Here is a 19400-nt window from a genome sequence, read left to right on the forward strand (position 1 = left end):
CAACAAATTAATAATAATAGAGCTAGAATAAATAAAAAAAGAAAAAACACCTCAATATATTATAGGCCAAAGCATATATTTAGCCCATAATTAAATCTAATAATTTCTTGTCAACGAAAGAATAACAATGATAATTTCTTTAAAAGATAAAAAATCGACCATACCAATTTGCCTCTAGCAGGTTTTCCTTGTATATAAACAACATCGTCTTCTCCGTAAAGAAAATTATTGATAAGCTAATTTCCATGGCTTCCTACCACCTAATAATCTTCCTATCTTTCATTATAACTCTATATTCCTTTAAATCCACAAACTCCCTCAAGTTCTCTGTCACCAACTCCGCCGTAAACACCACGGGCGGCATCCGTTTCGACCTTGAAATCGGAACTTCCACCGCAGAGAATACTCTAAAAACAACCACCGATTTCATTTTCAAAATCTTCCAACAATTCAAAGACGCCGACCGAAAGACCGTACACAACATCCGTCTCTTCATCGATGCCAAATACGACGCAGTTTCCTACACTTCCGGCACCGACATCTTCATTGCCGCTAACCACATTGCTACGTATTCCGGCGACCTGAGGAATGAGGTCGCCGGAATTTTGTACCAGCAGCTGACCCACGTGTGGCAGTGGGCTGGTAACGGTGAGGCGCCAGCTGGGCTTATAGAAGGGGTGGCGGAATTCGTTAGGCTGAAATCTGGTTTTGTCTCCGGCGAGTGGGCGGCAGCGGGAGATGGTGATCGGTGGGATGAGGGCCACGGCGGGGTGACGGCGAGGTTTCTGGAGTATTTGGAGGGGTTGGGGAGTGGGTTTGTGGCGGAGCTTAACCGGAAAATGAGAAATGGCTACAGTAAAGATTACTTTGTGGAGCTGATGGCGGCAACGGCCGACGAGCTTTGGGCGGAGTACAAGGCGGAGTACGGCAAAATGATTAATACTAATTAGAGAATGATTAAATAAAATTAATTATTCTTTGCACGTCTTTATAATTTTCTACTATATTTTAAATTTAAAGTTGTATTTTGTTATAATTTACATTACAAAATGCTTATGAAAAAAAAACCATGTTGACTTTTTGAAGCACGTTCGAACTTATTGACTATTTCAATCATTTCTACTATGTTTGAATGAAAGAAATCAAGACAGAATATGAAGGAAAATTTTCTAGTACTATTACTATTACTATATTACTCTTATTCATAATTTCGAGACATCATCAAATTATATATTAATTTATTTCGATTCTAAATAATTCTTAAATTCTACTTTTTTGACAAACAATATAAGGAAAGGGTAGGATGGAAAGTATTAGAAATTTTGCCAAATATCAATTTGACATGGATTCAAATGTTTGTATGTCTCCTAATAATTATTATAAGGTACTCATTTCTGTAAGCTAAATTATATATAAAAAAATATGTTCTAGAATTTTGTAATTTGTGTCAAAAGTACCCTAAAATTTGAAAAAGAGTTCAAAAATACATTTACTATTAATCAATTTAGATGGAAATGACTAGTGTTTATAGTTTCAAATTAAACACCCTTGAACTTTCAAAAGTCTCAGAAATATCCTTACTATTAATATATGAATAGAAACCTTTAATATCTCCTTGCAAAAATGCTACTAAATTTTCACAAGTTGCTTTCATACTCTTATCTTAAAAAACAAAAGTCAAGTTTTTTTTTTAAAAGAGATATTGAAGGGGTCAGCAGGTGCACTAGGATATCTTAACTATGTTGACACCTCCTTAGCACCCTCATCATTTCCCCCATACATTCAATGATAAAACATCAAGCATAAAGGACAACAAAAGGAGGGCTAGAGTAAGCCCGCAGAGAAATTACAAGAAAGTATGGTAATTGAGAGAACTTTGTTAGGAAACTAATTCTTGAAAGTCTCTATTATAGAAACGAGTTGGTACAATCTTCTGGAATAGCAACTAAACAATGAACGAACTCTTTATTAAACGATAAGAGACAAACAAAGACTAGATGATCGCTTATCAAACTCTAAACGATCGTCTACAAAACTCTATATGATCGCTTACAGTCTCTACACGATCGCTGAGTAATACTAGACGATCGCCCGCAAATACACCGCGATCGCTTACAAGGTATTACACGATCACTTACCAGATTCTATATGATTGTCTACCAAATGTTACACGATCGCTTAGCTCTGCTACATGATCGCTTAGTAGAAGTAGACGATGAGCGGCACACTACGATGACTTCTCCACGACAAAGACTTCTGAACTCCCACTCTCGAGAGCTCTCCTTCCTTACTCCTGATATTCAGACTTCACTGCCCTCCCTTCCGATTTCTTTCCTCGTTTTAAACCTCAACTTCTCCCAACATAATTGAAAGTCATCCTTAACTGATTCAATCACGAACTTCCCTTTATTTCTTTTATTCTTTCTTTTTTGATATTGCAACACAATTGGAGGCCTATTATTACCTCCCCCTCCACTTTTACCTTGTCCTCAAGGTAAAGTTCTGTCTATCTAACTACCTTTTTGACAATCTTCTTCATTTTCTCTTGAGCTACCCTCAAATGCTCCTGAAGTACTCGAAGGGCAGCACCCCTCGTTTTTATCGTACATTTCAGACTAACCCTTGCCTCTGTCAGACTTGGATTCTCTTGTAGAGTAATCTTCCGACCCTCGTGAACAAATGACAATGTTAGGTTCTGTCAATCTACCTTTGTTTTCCCCCAAAGAGTGTAGGCATTGCATCCCCAATATCACGTCAGCATTTCCCAACTCTAATGGTAGGAAACTATCATTCCCCCTCCAATCTCCTAGCCTCATTTACACATTTTTGCATACACCCTTTCCTCGAAAGCAGTTCCTGATCCCAAAACTATTACGTGGGATGAAGCTATACGAAATGTGGAGAATTCCAAGGGTAACCATCACTAAGTGAATCATTGAGAGTGGTTCTAAAACTTAAGGTAGTGGTATTCTAAATATAGAAAATGGGAAAGTAGAGTTAAAAAGGTGGAGCTAATGAGCATGTCGTCTCCTAAAAGGTAGGAGATCATTGGACATGAAGAATGACCTTATTTTGTAGGGTAGTGACAAGTTAACCCCCACTTGGGCCATTCTCCCACCTCCTCCACATTTGTATGCTCCTCCCACTAAAATAAATAGAAGGTTGGGCTTGTCCAACAACTACTTCACTTCAGGCAAAAGTGATATACTCTCCATTGTAACTCTCTCTAGAGTTCGGTCTTATAATTAGAATGCCCATTGGGTGTTTATATTGTGGTTTTGATAAGTTTTGATAATAAAATATTATTTCCACAATCAAGTGTGTCCTCTTTTTCTTCTCAAATATGAGTAAAGCAAAACAACCAACTCTAGGATTCATGAGGTTTGGTAGGTGCCTTTGGAAAAAACTGGGTCCAACTTATAGATTGGTCAAGGAGAGTTCTTTAGCGCCGCGCAGGAAATTTTTTTATCATATACGCATAGTGCGCTTTCGCCCCTTGACACCTTAGCTAATGCGCTTTGTTTATTGAAAGAAATAGGGTTTCATCTATCTTTATATAAGTCACTAGTTGTCCAATTCAATTTTGCCAGGTGGTGAGTAATTTTTAAGTAATTATAGAAATGGGTGTATTGCCCTTGTTTATATAACCGTTGAGGCAAAGTCAGATATTAAGTTTATAATGAAACATATTAGTTATATATTTAAAATAAGACGACATACTTTTTATATTATAATAAAAAAGATCATATACATATATAAAATATCATTTCTTATACCTTATGTAAATAATAAATATAAAACTTTAATCGGAAAAAAATTAAGGCTCATTTGATAACTATTTCGTTTTTTGTTTTTGGTTTTTGAAAATTAAGCATATTTTCTTACATTTTATTATTATGGTTTGCATCTTTCTTGAATAAAAGAGTTGAATTATTAACCACAATCCAAAAACAAAAACAAGCGTTTAAAAACTATTTTTTTTTAGTTTTAAAATTTTGGTCTGGTTTTTGAAAATATGGATAGAAAGTAGATAATAATAAAGTAAGAAATTTAGAGGTCAAAGGGGTGTTTGTAAACCAAATTTTCAAAAATAAAAAATCTAATGGTTACTAAACGAGACCTAAGTTTTTAGTTTTTTTTTTTTTTATCCAGTTTTGATGAACAACTTAACTTAACTTTAACTAGGTCATTACTAACATTTGTGCAATATTTAAAGCATAAATCAGTTGACAATATTAATGTAAAATAATAATTCTCTAAATACATAAATAACAAAAATAAAAATTGGTTCAGGATCCCTAAAAACTTTAATAAAAACCAAATATTTAAATGTCAAATTTTCAAACTCAATCATTATAAATGAAAACACATTCAAAATCTCTTAAAATCTTGACATTGAGTGGAAGCATTAGCACTATTCTCATATGACACCTTCAAGAGATCTTCTCGTCATGCGTTAGGTACGTTCTTTGCTTCTATATGAAAACATGACATAAGAAAGGATGAGCACAAAAATACTCAGTAAGTAACTTGACTGCGATTAGGCTATACATTCATGTCCAATAGATGCAAATGTGCTAGTGAGACATATATACATTGTCTTGTCATGGATGGCCATATAAGTGAACAATTTAACTCTTTCGATCCTAGGCATAAATGTACATAGAATAAAATAAGCATAGGTAATAAACCTGAAGAAACAATCAATCACAGATAATGAATCCGTAGGAACACAATTAGTCATGGGTAGTGATCCCATAGAAGTACAAACAGTCATAGGTAGGGATTTCGTAGGAACACAATCAGTAATAGTTAGAGATGTCCAATTTTTCCATAGGGTCCCGCCCTGAACGGGGGCAGGGAATGGGGGAGGGAGTGGGGAAAAAAAATTCCCGTGAGCTAAACGGGGATGGAGACGGGGACGGGGAATGCATTTCCCGTTCTCGCCCCCGGCCCCGCCCCCGCCCCGATTAGCTCTTACATATTTATTTAGTATGGTTATCTAATGTTATGTTATTATTATTATTATATAAATATTACATTTAAATTTCAAATTTGATTATTTATTGGGAAACATAATGAATATGTTTAAATTGAATGTTTAATTTTAGATTATATATGTGAATAATTTGATTTATATTTATTTATTTCTACTAAAAAAAATTAATTAGCCTTTTTAAGCCAAAATTTGAGTAATTTATCTTTAAATTCAAATTATCATATAAAACTAACTATAATAAACAATTTAATGATAAAGTTAATTATTTAATTAAAATTTGCTCACATTAGTGATTTAAATTAATTAGCTTTTTACAAAAAAAAAAAAAAAAAAAAAAGTAACGAGGAAAAATTCCCCGTGGGGAACCTGAACCCTGCAAATTCCCCGCGGGGAATCCTCGCCCCGATCCCCGTGAGAAATTTCACAGGGATGAGGAATGAAATGGGGAGCAGAGACGGGGATGGAGAATGACATCCCCGACCCCGCCCTGCCCTGTGGACATCTCTAGTCATAGTCAGTGATCCTATAGGAACACAATCAGTTATAGGTAGTAATCCCATAAAAACACAATCAGTCATAGGTAGTGATCCCATAGAAATATAATCAGTCATAAACGATGAGATCGTGAATCATGCGATGGTATTAAAGATGACAATAAACTAAATACAGTTAATGAAATTTTGAGCAACTGAGGGCCTGATAATCATGAGATGGGAATGAGTGAATAATTTTGCATGCTAAACAAAGGAACTGTATGGAAATGGAAGGGCTAGAGGGAAGGTAACTAAAGAATCAATAAATCTCACTGCAGATACTATCACGGTTCTTGCTCCCGATTGGTGCATACCTTTCGGTTGTTGCCTCAATGGTTATATTTCTATGATGTATAAATAGAAGTGCTACAGAATGCAAGGTTGTTTCTATCTCTAGAAATACTTCTTGCTTCGCCTAACAGGTTCTATCGACTTTTCTCTTTCGAGGAGTTGATTATATTACTCGTCTCTGCTTTCGCAGATAAGTATAATTTTAAACATATGTTAAGCAAACATGGTAGCATCTTAAGATGTGATTTAAATCATAAGAGTAACCTTCCCCCTTACCCTAAGGGTTTAGTAATTCATGAGAAAAGAAATGACAAATGAATGAACATGGAGTAGAGTAGAGATGAACATGGTGATAATATTTAGATAGGAAAATCAGTCAAATACAAGCTGTCTAAGAGATCAATCGAGCAAATTTTACAACTCGTTAATACAAAAGAAATGAATTGGATTCACGGTCAATATAAATCTCTTGTTATAATAGATATTGGTAAAAACTGCTGACTTGATGTGATGGATGGAGTGATGAAAGCCCTTTTCAGGATCTTTCTCCGGTGAGCCTCCAAGAAAGGAGTGGAAATTTGGAATGGAATGTTCACTGTAATTGTCGACCTTCTGATTTCCTCATTTGATGCATTAAGGCTCTATTTATAGAACCCTACAATGTTCCACCTTGGAACTCCCGTTCTAATTAGTTGCTATCATTTGTCAAGGTAGGTGGGAATGTCAATGCCGCATCATGGTCAACGATCGTCAGAATATCTATTAGAAGATTTCAGAAATCCCGAGGCATGCGTTGATTGTGTTTTTCCTTGAAGGATTGGCGCATGCAATGATTCCTATTTTCCTACAAAACACAAACTTTGGTGCAGTTTGCCCATGAAATACGGTCAAAGGGTGTGTTTCAAGTACCTTAGCACAATTTTGAATTTTTTTTTATATAAAATTCACTCATGATTGGCACATTTTCTTCCTTTCCATTATCGCATATTCTAAGAAAGAGGTATAAATAACTTGTATTTCTACAAGTTATCATCTACCACGCTTCTGACATATTCCGGACTCATTAGTGACAACGTGCTGTGTTGGAATATCAATTTTTTATGGAACATTTGTAGCTGGTATATGTGACTGAGTTACTTTCTTTGTATTTTGCAAATGAATTATTTTTTTAACTTCAAGTTCACATTGATCTGTGCGAGGATCTAAATGAGACAATAGTGATGCATTTCATGTAATTTCTTTTTCTAGCTTCTTAATTCCTCCCCTAATATTGGAAAATTTGTCTCATTAAAATGACAATCAACAAATCGTGTAGTAAATACATCATCCATTAAGAGTTTAAGATATTTAATAATTGATGGGGAATCATATCCAACATATATTCCTAGCCTTCTTAGAGGACCCATCTTAGTACGTTAAGGTGGAGCAATTGGAACATATACTCCACATCCAAAAACTCTCAAGTGGGAATTATTTGGCTCATGGTTATAAGTTAATTGTAATGGTGAGTATTTATGATAAGCTATTGGCCTAATGCGTACAAGTGACACAACATGCACAATAGCATGACCCCATACAAATGTAGAAAGCTTAGCTCTCGTAGGAAATAGTCTAGCAATTAACTGCAAACATTTTATAAATGATTATGCTAAACTATTTTGTGTATGAACATGAGCTATAGGGTGTTCAACACTTATCCCAACTGACATATAATAATTATCGAAAGCTTGAGATGTAATTTCATTAGCATTATCAAGATGAATGGTCTTAATTGTATAATCAGGAAATTATGCTCTTAACTTAATTATTCGAGCAAACAATCTTGTAAATGTAAGGTTTCGGCTTGACAGTATGCACATGTGTGACCATCTACTGGATACGTCAATTAATACCATAAAATACTTAAATAGTCCACTTGGTGGGCTAATCGGTTCACATATATCACCATGAATTCGTTCAAAAAATGCGGGTCATTCAGTTCCCACTTTAGCTGTTGATGGTCTAATTATCAATTTTCTTTGAGAGAAAACATCACATGATAATTCATTAGATTGAAAAATATTTTGGCTCTTTAATGGATGTCCATTTGAATTCTCAATAATTCTTTTCATCATTTAAGACTTGGGATGACCTAATCTGTCATATCAAACAGCAAATATATCAAGATTCATGAACTTCAGGTTCATTCTTGCATATGTTTCAATTATTCGTATATTAGTATAATATAATCCAGAAGATAAAGCAGACAACTTTTTCAATATACAATTTTCATTTGAGATAGTGGAGATAATATATAGATATTCCACATTATTCTTACTATCGGTCTAGATATGACAACCATTGTAACGTATATCTTTAAAACTTAGTAAAGTTTAATCGTGTGTTCAACGTGTTTATATATGCTTTATAAACTATTTGAATAATTCGAAAGATTGTTCTAAACAGAATGAATCTATGCTTGAAAGAGTAAAAAATTTAGACCTCATAAAATAGGAAGAGATTACCTTTAGAAATACATTGACATATTTTGCATAAAAAACTCATCGCATGCATCCTAGAAATAAGATATTGTGCCTATATGCACTAAAAAGTATAGGTTTTGACTCTTGCGTGATTTGCTTGAACACATGATTTATGCAATCACTTAGAAATTGTTAGTGAATATTTTTCTCAACCCTACTTTTATTCATTGGAAATTAAACTCTCTCCTCATAAGTTGTTTTGCTTATGATTGTGATTACCATTACATCCACCATTATTTATTTTATTTTAGCAATAGAATATGAACAAACTCATTTCGTACTTAATAAAACAACTCACTTAAAAATCAAAACAATCATAAATCAAAACAATCATTGTTATCGCATCGATAGAACACAATCTCTGAATTCGACCCTAGACTCACCAGGGTTCTAGTTGAATTTATACATGGGCTTAACTAAGTAAAACTATGTGTTTGTAAGGTAGTAATTAATTCATTGCATAACGAGAACGCAACAAGTTTTTTGCACCGTTGTAGGGGATTGTTGTACCTAAGTTGTGCTAAGATTATTGTTTCTGATTTTCGTAGATGTCGGTTTTTGGCATATTGTACCTTGATCTGGGAAAGTGGTACAAACATTTTATGAGCGAAGGATCAATACCTGAGCTAGTATACGACTAGAGATCGAGAGGACCTTTCACAGAAGATAAAAAGAAAATAGGAAAAGAAGACAAACCAACAAGACTCAAAAGATGGCGAATCAACAAAATAATTCAGAAGAGCCAAATGCAGTAATCAATGATGATGTAAATGCTCTTGCCAACCCCTTTCTTCTAGCTAATGATCGAAATAGACCCATTAGGGACTATGCTTCGCCAATTCTATATGATTTCTCACCAAGAATTATGTACCCAATACTAGATGGTTCTAGGTTTCCGATGAAACCTATCAGGCTTCAAATGATTCGGACAGCTGGATAATTTGGAAGGAGACACAATGAAGACCCACATGCTCACTTGAGAAGTTTCATCAAAATCTGCAACGCATTCGTATTCCCCAATATTACTCCTGAAGAAGTTAGGCTCACCTTATTCCCATTTTCATTATGTGTCGGTGTTTTTCCAATTTCAGAAATATGTAAACATCCTTTACTGGTCATAAACAACCTTTATGATATCTACACATCTCATATGGAATTTTAGAAACTCCTTTAATTGAATGATGCTCAAAAGAGTATATAATAGTCACTACTGTATATCCCCAAAAAAAATTTGGCAACTACGCAAAAAAATTATCTAACAACTGAACCATGTTTAACAAAGTTATGTTTTTTCCTGATACACCGTTCTGCCGAGGCACAAGGTGTAGAGAGTTCTTACTGGATTCCAAGTTCTATCAAATAGTCCTGGAAATCTCAGATTTTCTGTACTCTCCACCTTAATCTGATCGATGTGTCTAATAAGTTTTGCCTAACAAGTTTTTATACATCTTGAACATTTCATGTGTTTGAAACTTATGATTTAGGTAAATATTACTGTACTTTGAATAATTATCCTTAAAATTGATAAAATATTCATATCTTCCTTGTACCAAGACACTCATCGAACTATAAAGGTCTGAATGTTCGAGCTTTAAAGGTTCTTTGGCTCTTTTAAGACTTTTTCTTATAAAAAATCTTTTGGTCATTGATAGCTGGTAGAAATACACGTTATTGTAGCCTTTTATTTAGAATTATGAGGGCTAACAAGTAGAATATGCAGTGATTATACTAAAAATTTATGTGAAAAATAAGCTTGTGTCAATCAACACTGAAAATCTATTTTTGTAGCTATCGCAGAAATTGGTCGCATGCAGTGAATCCAAGACCATCACAAAGGTGATCGCATACGTTCATCGCATGGGTGTTGCGGCTATAAATCGCATGCGTTCATCGCATGGAGGTTGCGGCTACAGAGTAATAATCATGATAGAAAGGTGATCACAAGGTTGGTGGAATGCGACGGTACGCCGATAAAAACAAGCATGAACGCATATCTTGGGAGCACCGAAAAGATGATAGTGGCAGAGGTTCAGAATTGGACCATCACATCGTTAATGACAGAGATTCAGAGTGGGACCATTAATATTGTCGGTGATTGAGCTCTATAAATAGAGCCTTAGAGCCTAAATTCAAAGTATCCGAGCTTCCGCCTTAAGGCAGATCCTTGTGATCATAGATGAGAGCGTGAGAAGACATTCTGTGAGAGTTCTTCATTCCTTCACCCATTCCGAGTGACGACTGGAGCTTTGCTGGAGATAGATCTAGGGAGAGACTACTTCATCGCCCATCTATGGCACCACCGGCAGCCTTGACACACATCTGATGGAAGCAAGAGATTGCCTACATCTAGCCCTACACCTCTCTTCTTATCTCTACATTGTATTACATTTTGGCTTAAGACATCAATACATTTTGTAATCAATGCATCTCTTTATTTCCTTCGACTCCATCTTCATTAACTTCTTCTTTATCATCCCTTACTTTCATTACAACGAACTAAGTAAGATTGCAAGAGTATCACATACTCAATCATGCGGTATAGACATATGAAGCATGTAGCAAACCACCAAGAGGTGTGCGTTGCGTGAGTATAGTGAGTAAATCCTCTTTGCTTAGTGTGAGACTGTAGCAATGCTTGTCTATGAGCGGTCGCAATGCTTGTCTAGCTGATCTGCGGCAACTAGCTGCCCGAGAAGGTAAGTAGTGGAACTCACTGAGCAAAGTAAGTAGTGTTCCTAGGGATAGGAATAATCTTATATTCAACCATGCTATATGTGATCATCTTGTCTTATGAGTGCATCATTCATCATTTGAACATACTTGAGAGAGTAGTCTAAAGACAAAATCTATGCTTGGGAGAGCCAGATTGAATCGCATAAGTAAGAGTAGAAACTTAGGAATAAGTACTATTTGCTATTTACACATCGCATGCACCCTAGAAATAGGATATAGTGGTATGCGGTCACCTTGTCTTATGTGTGTTAGATTGCATAAGCAAGAATAGAAACTTAGACGTAAGTTCTATCGACATTTTTGCATATTCATCGCATGCGTATTTTTGTGTATAGCATGTTCGCATAACTTGTACTGTTGGGATTACCCTTGTGATCAAGCTTAGTGATGCGGTGAATTTATCCCCTCCACCATTTTATCTATTTTCTATGCATCTTATTACACGTTAACAGTTGCCGCGTTTCTACCAACTCTCACAGCGATACTTTCGTTGATCAATCTGTTTAGTTAGGAGTAGGAGTAACGCATAGTCCTTTAACTTCATTATTCTTTTATTCATCGCCGCAAACACATTACTTTGCAACATTTAGTTACAAGTCCCTGAGTTCGACCTCAGATCACCTCGAGAAACTTGTGATCTCGTTATACTTGGTGAGAGAACAAAAAAACTTGTGGCAGGAACACATGGTCATCACATATATTCTTAAGCGTATATTGTATATTTCTTAGTCCAACGCATGACCATCGACACATGGAGATCAACGAATATCATAAGATGCACGCATATTTACTCTCCATTTTCCACGCATCAAGTTTTTTAGTCATCTTATCTCCAAGATAAGACACATATAGTGTTAAAAAGTTGTCTTCTAACTTATTTAGATGACCATTTTTAACCTTCTACTTAATCCTATTAAGACTTATGTGGCCAAATTTTTATTTTTCAAAGATAAGTACTTGAAAAATCTGTTTCCTTTTATTTGTTAGCTATTTAAATATCTAAATATTTAAAACATCCCTTACTTTGGTTGGTTTTAACATAGAAGTTGTTTTATAAAAGAACAATAAAATACTTCTTTTGTTAATGAACATTTCATTTATGACAAAACGATATTTCTATACAACTTGTTCTTCACAAAAAATAGATACAAAACCTTTTATTACATTAACAAAAGTACATAGGTCTATCTTCTGATAACATCTTCAAGAACTCCTACTGGTTTTTATGAGATAGTCTCCCTTGTTCACAACTTGAGAATTATCTCTTCTTCTGCAAGCAATCTTCAGGAACTAATTTCCTTGTTTTGCTTTCTCTGCTTTCTTTTCTGCAAGGTACTTTGGAAAGTTTCTCTTTAAGTGCCCGTATTCGTTGCCGTAGAAACATTTTTCTTTATCTGCAGCTTTGGCCTTGCCTTTGCGGCCAGTAGAAGCCTTCTTTTTTCCTTTACTCTTTTTCACCGAAATACTTTTATTCTTGGATGAAAAAGCAGAGATAGACTTTATCTTAGAGGACGATCCTCTTTTATGTACAATGTCAGCATTTACCTCTGCTTCTTGTCCCTTAGTTTTCAAGATGGACAGAAAATTCTATAGCTCATTGAGAATAGTGGTCAAGTTGAATTCTATTTTGTTCATCATTGCATTGGTACAAAATTGTAAAAAGCTCTTTGGAAGAGACTCTAGAATAAAAAATGACCTGACTTTTTGATAGGATATATAAGCATGCAACAGAAGCAAATAGAATCAATAAGCACTCTAATTAAATTTAAGTTGAGTTTTAAAACATGCTTTTGTAAAAAATCACAAGTGGGTTCCAGGTTGAACATACCTTTGATGAATTCTCCCTAATCCAAGCTGCACTTCATGTTAATTCAACTTCAAATCGTTAGTGAACCACAAAGAGATCTTCTCTACTATTATCAGCCTTGAATTTGAGTGATGGAACTCAAATTTGAGTGAATTTGTGAAGTTATTTTCTAGGTTCTTGAGAGGGAGAAGAAGATGAATGCACACAGCTCAATTATCCTCAAAAACTCGAAATTCAGGAGTTTTTATCCACTTCTCCCATGTAAGCATTTAACAAGCATCTTCATGCCAACTCCAAGTTGCAATCTCAAGTAGGATTTGTGGATTGAAGTGAAGGAGACACCCCCTACTTGGAAGAGAGTGGGAAATTCCCACTTAAAATCAAATTCTTAAAAATTTCCAATTTTTCAATTAATTCCAAATTAATCAAATCCAATTTGATTTAATTTTATAATTAATCAAATTCAATTTTTCAATATTCAATTTCTCAAATTGAATTTAAAATTGGAAATCAATTTGATTTTTAATTAATTAAATAATTTAATATAAAATATTAAATTAATCATATACCTAATTGTAAACATGAATCCTATCCATGTAATTAATATTTAAATTTTAAACTCTCCAATTTTGTTTAATTTCAACAAATTAATTGTTTAATTATATCGAATATAATTATACAAACCCTAATTTGAATTAGAACTTATTCAAACTCAAACCCTAATTTCAATTTGAGCATTTTCAAATTGAAATTCAATTTGTACAATCCAAATTGATATCATTCCAAGTTCACTTAATTTATTAATTCAAGATGTTCATGTAGAGAAACCTTATAGACCTATAGATCATGAGCTCCAACGATTTAAGATTAATTGGCTAAAACTCTTTGGACCAAATTAATCGGTATTCGTTAACCATCAAGTCACACCACCATAGCTTGATAGTTGCACTCTCCTCACTATAGATATATTTGTGTCCACATGATATATCCATAACAAGTAAATCGACTCTTCACAGGTTGTTCATAATAACGGCTGAGTCAATGTGCTATTTTATTCTGGATATTATGTCTTACTCCTTAAGTTCCTACTGATCCTCTAATGAACAATTGGTTCATGATCCAATTACTAAACTGAATCCTTCTTGGGCCAATGAGAGGGTAGGGCCTCTAGTTCAAGACCTGGATTTAGTACTTAAGAGAACAACCTTTCTGGTATCCCTAAATCAAGTAGGCGTGAATTCCATCTTGCACCCTATGTCTCTAGCTATCTACCCAGATTTACCCCTAAAATGGGAGGCTTATTGAGCCGGCGCTGTTGAGCCAACCCTCATCTATGCAAATATAAGGATAATCCCGAATAAACAGAAGTTCATAGTTAGCTCAGGATTAAGATCGAGTTATCTAGGTCATCTAAGCGAAATAATCAACCTTAAACAATAAATAACATTATAAAGTAAGAGTGACTTATTTCTTTGTCTGATCTTATGCAAACTCATTGCATAGGACGCCCCTACTCCTCATGTCAAAACATGAACAAATCAGGATCACTTTGTTTGTAGCACAATAACTTGTAACCGATACAGAGTAGGTCGCATCCAATAGTGTTACCATAATAAGGCACCCAATCTTATTTATATACTATAGACCATTTTGGCTATTTACTCGAACTTGATCCATCTTTATGTCTCTACATAAAGTTCAAGTATTCATATAATAGCCAAGAATTTTAGTTTATTGGACTTAGACTTTACGAATGCAATTTAAAAATTCAATAACAACTTTATTGAAGAAATATTCAATAACATCTTTATTAATAATAGAGTGTGTTTAACTTTACAAACTGTTAGTTTTAAGACACATAATCCAATAATACTCCCACATGGACTGAAACTCCAGTGGATCAATATATACAAATATATACAATGTTGAGTTGCACTGAGAGAATAAAAAAAATAAATACAATAAACTAGGGCATCAGATACCCATAAAATCTCCCACTTGCCCTAGTTACAAATATCTCGTAGACCTAGTCCTACTAGGTGACCCTCAAACACTTTAACTGAGAGGGCCTTCGTAAATGGATCAGCTAAGTTGTCTTGTGAGGCTATCTGCATGATGATCATGTCTCATTTGTGTACAATCTCTCTAAAGAGATGGTATTTTTGCTCAATGTGCTTTCCACGTTTATGGCTTCGAGGTTCCTTTGAATTTGCAACTGCTCCACTATTATCACAATAGAGGGTGACGGGCAGGTGCATATTTGGAACTACTTCCAAATCCATCAAGAACTTTCTAAGCCATATTGCTTCTTTTGCTGCTTCACTTGCAGCTACATACTCAGCTTCCATTGTGGAGTCAGCAATACAACTTTGCTTGATACTTCTCCATATTACTGCTCCTCCATTCAGAGTGAATACTGTCCTCGAAGTTAATTTCCTCGAATTTATATCGATCTGGAAGTCAAAATTAGTGTATCCAGTAAGGATCAGATCCTTAGCACCATACACGAGTATATAATTTCTCGTTCTCCGAAGATACTTGAGAATGTTCTTAATGACAGTCCAATGATCATATCCAGGATTGGACTGAAATCTGCTAACTATTCCAACTACATAGTATAAATCAGGACGAGTACACAATATAACATACATTGAACTCCCTACTGCTGATGCATATAGAATTCATTTCATAACCTCGATCTCTTGAAGTGTCTTAGGACTTTGTTCCTTTGACATATGAATTCTATGTTTGAAAGGCGATGTTCCTTTCTTGGAATTTTGCATTTTATATCTTGACAACATCTTGTCTATTTAAGATACTTAAGATAATGTTAAAGTTCTGTTTTTGCGGTTCCGAACTATTTGGATCCCGAGAACGTATTCTGCTTCTCCCAAATCTTTCATTTGAAATTGTGTAGCCAACCATCTCTTAACGTCAACTAGAAATTCTACTTCATTTCCAATGAGTAGAATATCATGAACATACAACACCAAAAAAGCGACAGTTTTGTTAACGATTTTCTTGTAAACACGAGGTTTATTAATATTTTGTTCAAAGCTATAAGATTTAATCGCAATGTCAAATCTCATATTCTAGGATTTAGATGCTTGCTTCAACCCACAAATGAATCGATTAAGCTTATAAACCTTTTATTCTTGACCCCATTCAATAAACCCTTCTGATTGAGACATATAGATACTCTTTTCAAGATAGCCATTCAAGAAGGCTGTCTTGATATCCATTTTCCATATTTCATAATCATAAAATGCAGCTATGGACAAGAGTATTCTAATCGACTTAATCATGGCAACCAGAGAGAAGGTTTCTTCATAGTCTATCATCTCTCTTTGAGTAAAGCCTTTTGCCACAAGTCTTGATTTGTAGGTTTATACTTTACCAACTTGGTCTCATTTTTCTTGTAAATCCATTTGCAACCGATGGGTTTTACCCCTTTAGGTTTATCTATAAGATTCCAAACAGAATTGAAGTACATAGACTCCATTTCAAGGTCCATGGCCTTAACCCATTGGTCTTTGTCCTTATCAATCAATGTTTTTTGAAAGTCAATGAATCCTCTAAGCCATCATCTGGTATGATGACTTGAATTTCAGTTAAACCCATGTACCGGTCAGGCCGTTGCACAACCCTCCTACTACAACGAGGTATTCTCAACTCGTGAGAAGGATGCAAAGTACTAGCTTCATCAACAACTCTTGTTGATGGACCTTCTCTGTCAACAACTTTTGTTGATGTATTTGTCATTTCTCTGAAGATTTCTTCTATTACTAAATTACTGCGAGGTTGATGATTCTTTATGTGGTCCTCCTCCAGGAAAGTTGCATTTGTTGATACAAATATCTTGTCTTCCTGAGGATCATAAAAGGGGTAGCCTACAAATAGGCATACTTTTGAACGACGTTCCAACTTTTTAGGATTTTGCACCAATACGTGTGCTGGGCACCCAGATTCTGAAGTGATGTAAACTTCCTTTACGTCCTCTTCAAAGCTCGTAAGGTGTTTCAGAAACACTTTTTGAAGGTACCATGTTCAAAATATACACTGCAATCTGAACTGCATAACCCCAAAAAGAACTTAATAACTGGGCATAACTCATCATGGAACGAACCATGTCCAACAAGGTTCTGTTTCTCCTTTCTGCCACACCGTTTTGCTGAGGTGTGCCAGGGACTGTGAGTTGAGACTAGATTCCTGTTCCATCAAATAGTTTTGGAATTCCAAGTTCACATATTCACCACTTCGATCTGATCGAAGTGCTTTAAGCTTTTTACCTAATTGGTTCTCAACCTCAGCCTTATACTCTTCGAACTTTTGATGTATTAGGTAAATATGCCCATACCTTGAATAGTCATCAACGAAACTGATGAGATATTCATACCTTCCTCTAGCTCTAACATTCATAGGACGACAAAGATCTAAATGTACAATTTCTAAGGGTTCTTTAGCTTTAAGAAATTTTCAAGAAAAAGATCTTTTAGTCATTTTACCCTCAAGACAGGATTCACATGGCGATGATGAACTGTCTTCTAATTTATTTAGATGACCGTTCTTAATCAATCTCTCAATCCTGTTGAGATTTATGTGACCCAGTCTTTAGTGCCAAAGATAGGCATTTGGAGAGACTTTCCTTTTCTTATTATAAGTTTCAAATGTTTTAAACATCTCTATGTTCAAAACGACCTTTATCTCAGTCGGTTTTAACAAATACAAGTTATTTTCTATTTTTGCAAAACAAAATTTGATATTCTTTGAAGTAATAAACACTTGATCATTTTTTAAAGAAACTTTATAGTTTTGTTCCAGCAAACAAGAGATAGATATTAAATTTCTTTTCATAGAAGGAATGTAATAAACATTTTTAAGTAAAATGTATTTATCTCCTATAAATAACTTCAATCTCCCACTGCTTTAACTGAAATAACCTCCCTAATCCCTACCTTAAAGGTTGTTTCGCCTTCTGTCAATTATCTCCAGGAACTTGTTTCCTGTGAGAGAGTATAAATATGATTAACGACACTTGAATCTATTATCCAGGTTTTATCGTTTTTCACTAAATATGTTTCGATAACAAGTAAATCATATTTATCTTGTTGTTCATATTTTGCATTCTAATCTATATCGTTTAAAACTTTAGATGAATTGGGAGATAGGAGACAATCCTCTATTAAAACTCTTTTAGCATCATCAACTTCTAGTAATTTGTACGTTGATTTGATTTTATCGTTAACTAATTTGGAAGTGAGTATTCTAGAAGAATTTGACATGCTGAAAAATTTAAACAAATTCTAATTTAGAAAAATTACATCTAAATCCAAAATCAAGTTTTAGCAAAACAAGTAATAATGTACCCATAATCATTATTTATTTACAACGATACTATAGTGAGTCAGAATAAGTGCTACTGAGGGGCAGTCAAATACTCTTTCACTAAAGCAAAACAATTTTGACCAAACACTATCTCCAGAATAACTCTTATTCCTATGTTGTTTAGTTACCGTTTTCGGTTAGAAATTACTAACTCTTTAGTAATTCTGTAAGTGTAACCCTCTGCTTTCAGACCTCAGAGATCGGCCCCAACGATGCTACCGAAATGGATAGTCAAGGTTGGGAATGAAACTAAGAAATCCTATCCATTTCTAGAGTTTCATTTGTTCCAAATCCTTCGTTACAACCCTTTAAGGGAATAGCCGTTGTTAAACGACTAGCAAGGGCCACCTAAAGTAAACCAACAAGCGCAACATAGGAATCTCACGGTCTAAACTAATAGAAAAGACTGCAGGACACATTGATATATATCCTTCACCCACTTACTATGAAATACTTCCCTCATTCACCTTGCTCTTGAACCATACAAACACTTTTAGAATGGACTAGTCGAGGTATAATCGACACAAAGAGTTGTATGGATCTCACAGTGGAATTTTGTAGGGACATGAAAGTTGAAATCAATATATCTTATATTTGATTTTATATTTGAACAACTTCCCCTTATTCACCCAAATCTTGATTTATGCAAATACTTTCCGAATGGAGCAGTCGAGGTATAATCGATACGAAGTATCACATGAACCTCGATTGTGAACTCTTAGGGACGCAACAACTAAAAATAACATATCGTATATGTTATTAACCTCCCATTGAAGTGGTCTAATAACTTTATCATATAAGTTATTAAACTCCCACTTAAGTGTTCTACTATTAATTTGGGTATATTTATACTTTGGTTCATTTCGGCTAATAAAAAAACCCTAAGTCTATGTGGTTTATCCAAATATAACACTTATAAATGAATTTAAACTTACAATGTCTAGGTGATAAACCGTTTTATTACCTCAAACCGCTCATGTGATTTTAAAGTTGGATAACAATGCTCAATTATTCGACCATAATCCCCAGGTAGGAGATGTTTCGTAGACCGTCAACTTAAATACCTCCAGCCTTAGACCGGATTATATATCGATTGAGTTTGTAACCATATTTTACAAGATGTCGACCTA

At 34.6% G+C, this 19400-nt stretch overlaps 1 protein-coding gene across 1 annotated transcript; it reads left to right on the forward strand.

Moving 5' to 3' along the window:
• The first annotated feature begins 245 nt into the window (after nt 1–245).
• LOC120077334 (uncharacterized) lies at nt 246–950 on the forward strand. Its single transcript, XM_039031216.1, has one exon. The coding sequence runs from the start codon at nt 246–248 to the stop codon at nt 948–950; it is 705 nt and encodes a 234-aa protein (XP_038887144.1).
• Nucleotides 951–19400: the final 18450 nt, after the last annotated feature.

Source organism: Benincasa hispida, chromosome 5 (genome assembly GCF_027475165.1).
Source record: "Benincasa hispida cultivar pf3 chromosome 5, pf3_genome.v1.1, whole genome shotgun sequence".
Lineage (NCBI taxonomy): Eukaryota > Viridiplantae > Streptophyta > Magnoliopsida > Cucurbitales > Cucurbitaceae > Benincasa > Benincasa hispida.

Excerpts from the sequence above, each read along its gene's own strand:
- LOC120077334 (XM_039031216.1), top strand. The coding sequence starts at position 246 with ATGGCTTCCTACCACCTAATAATCTTCCTATCTTTCATTATAACTCTA.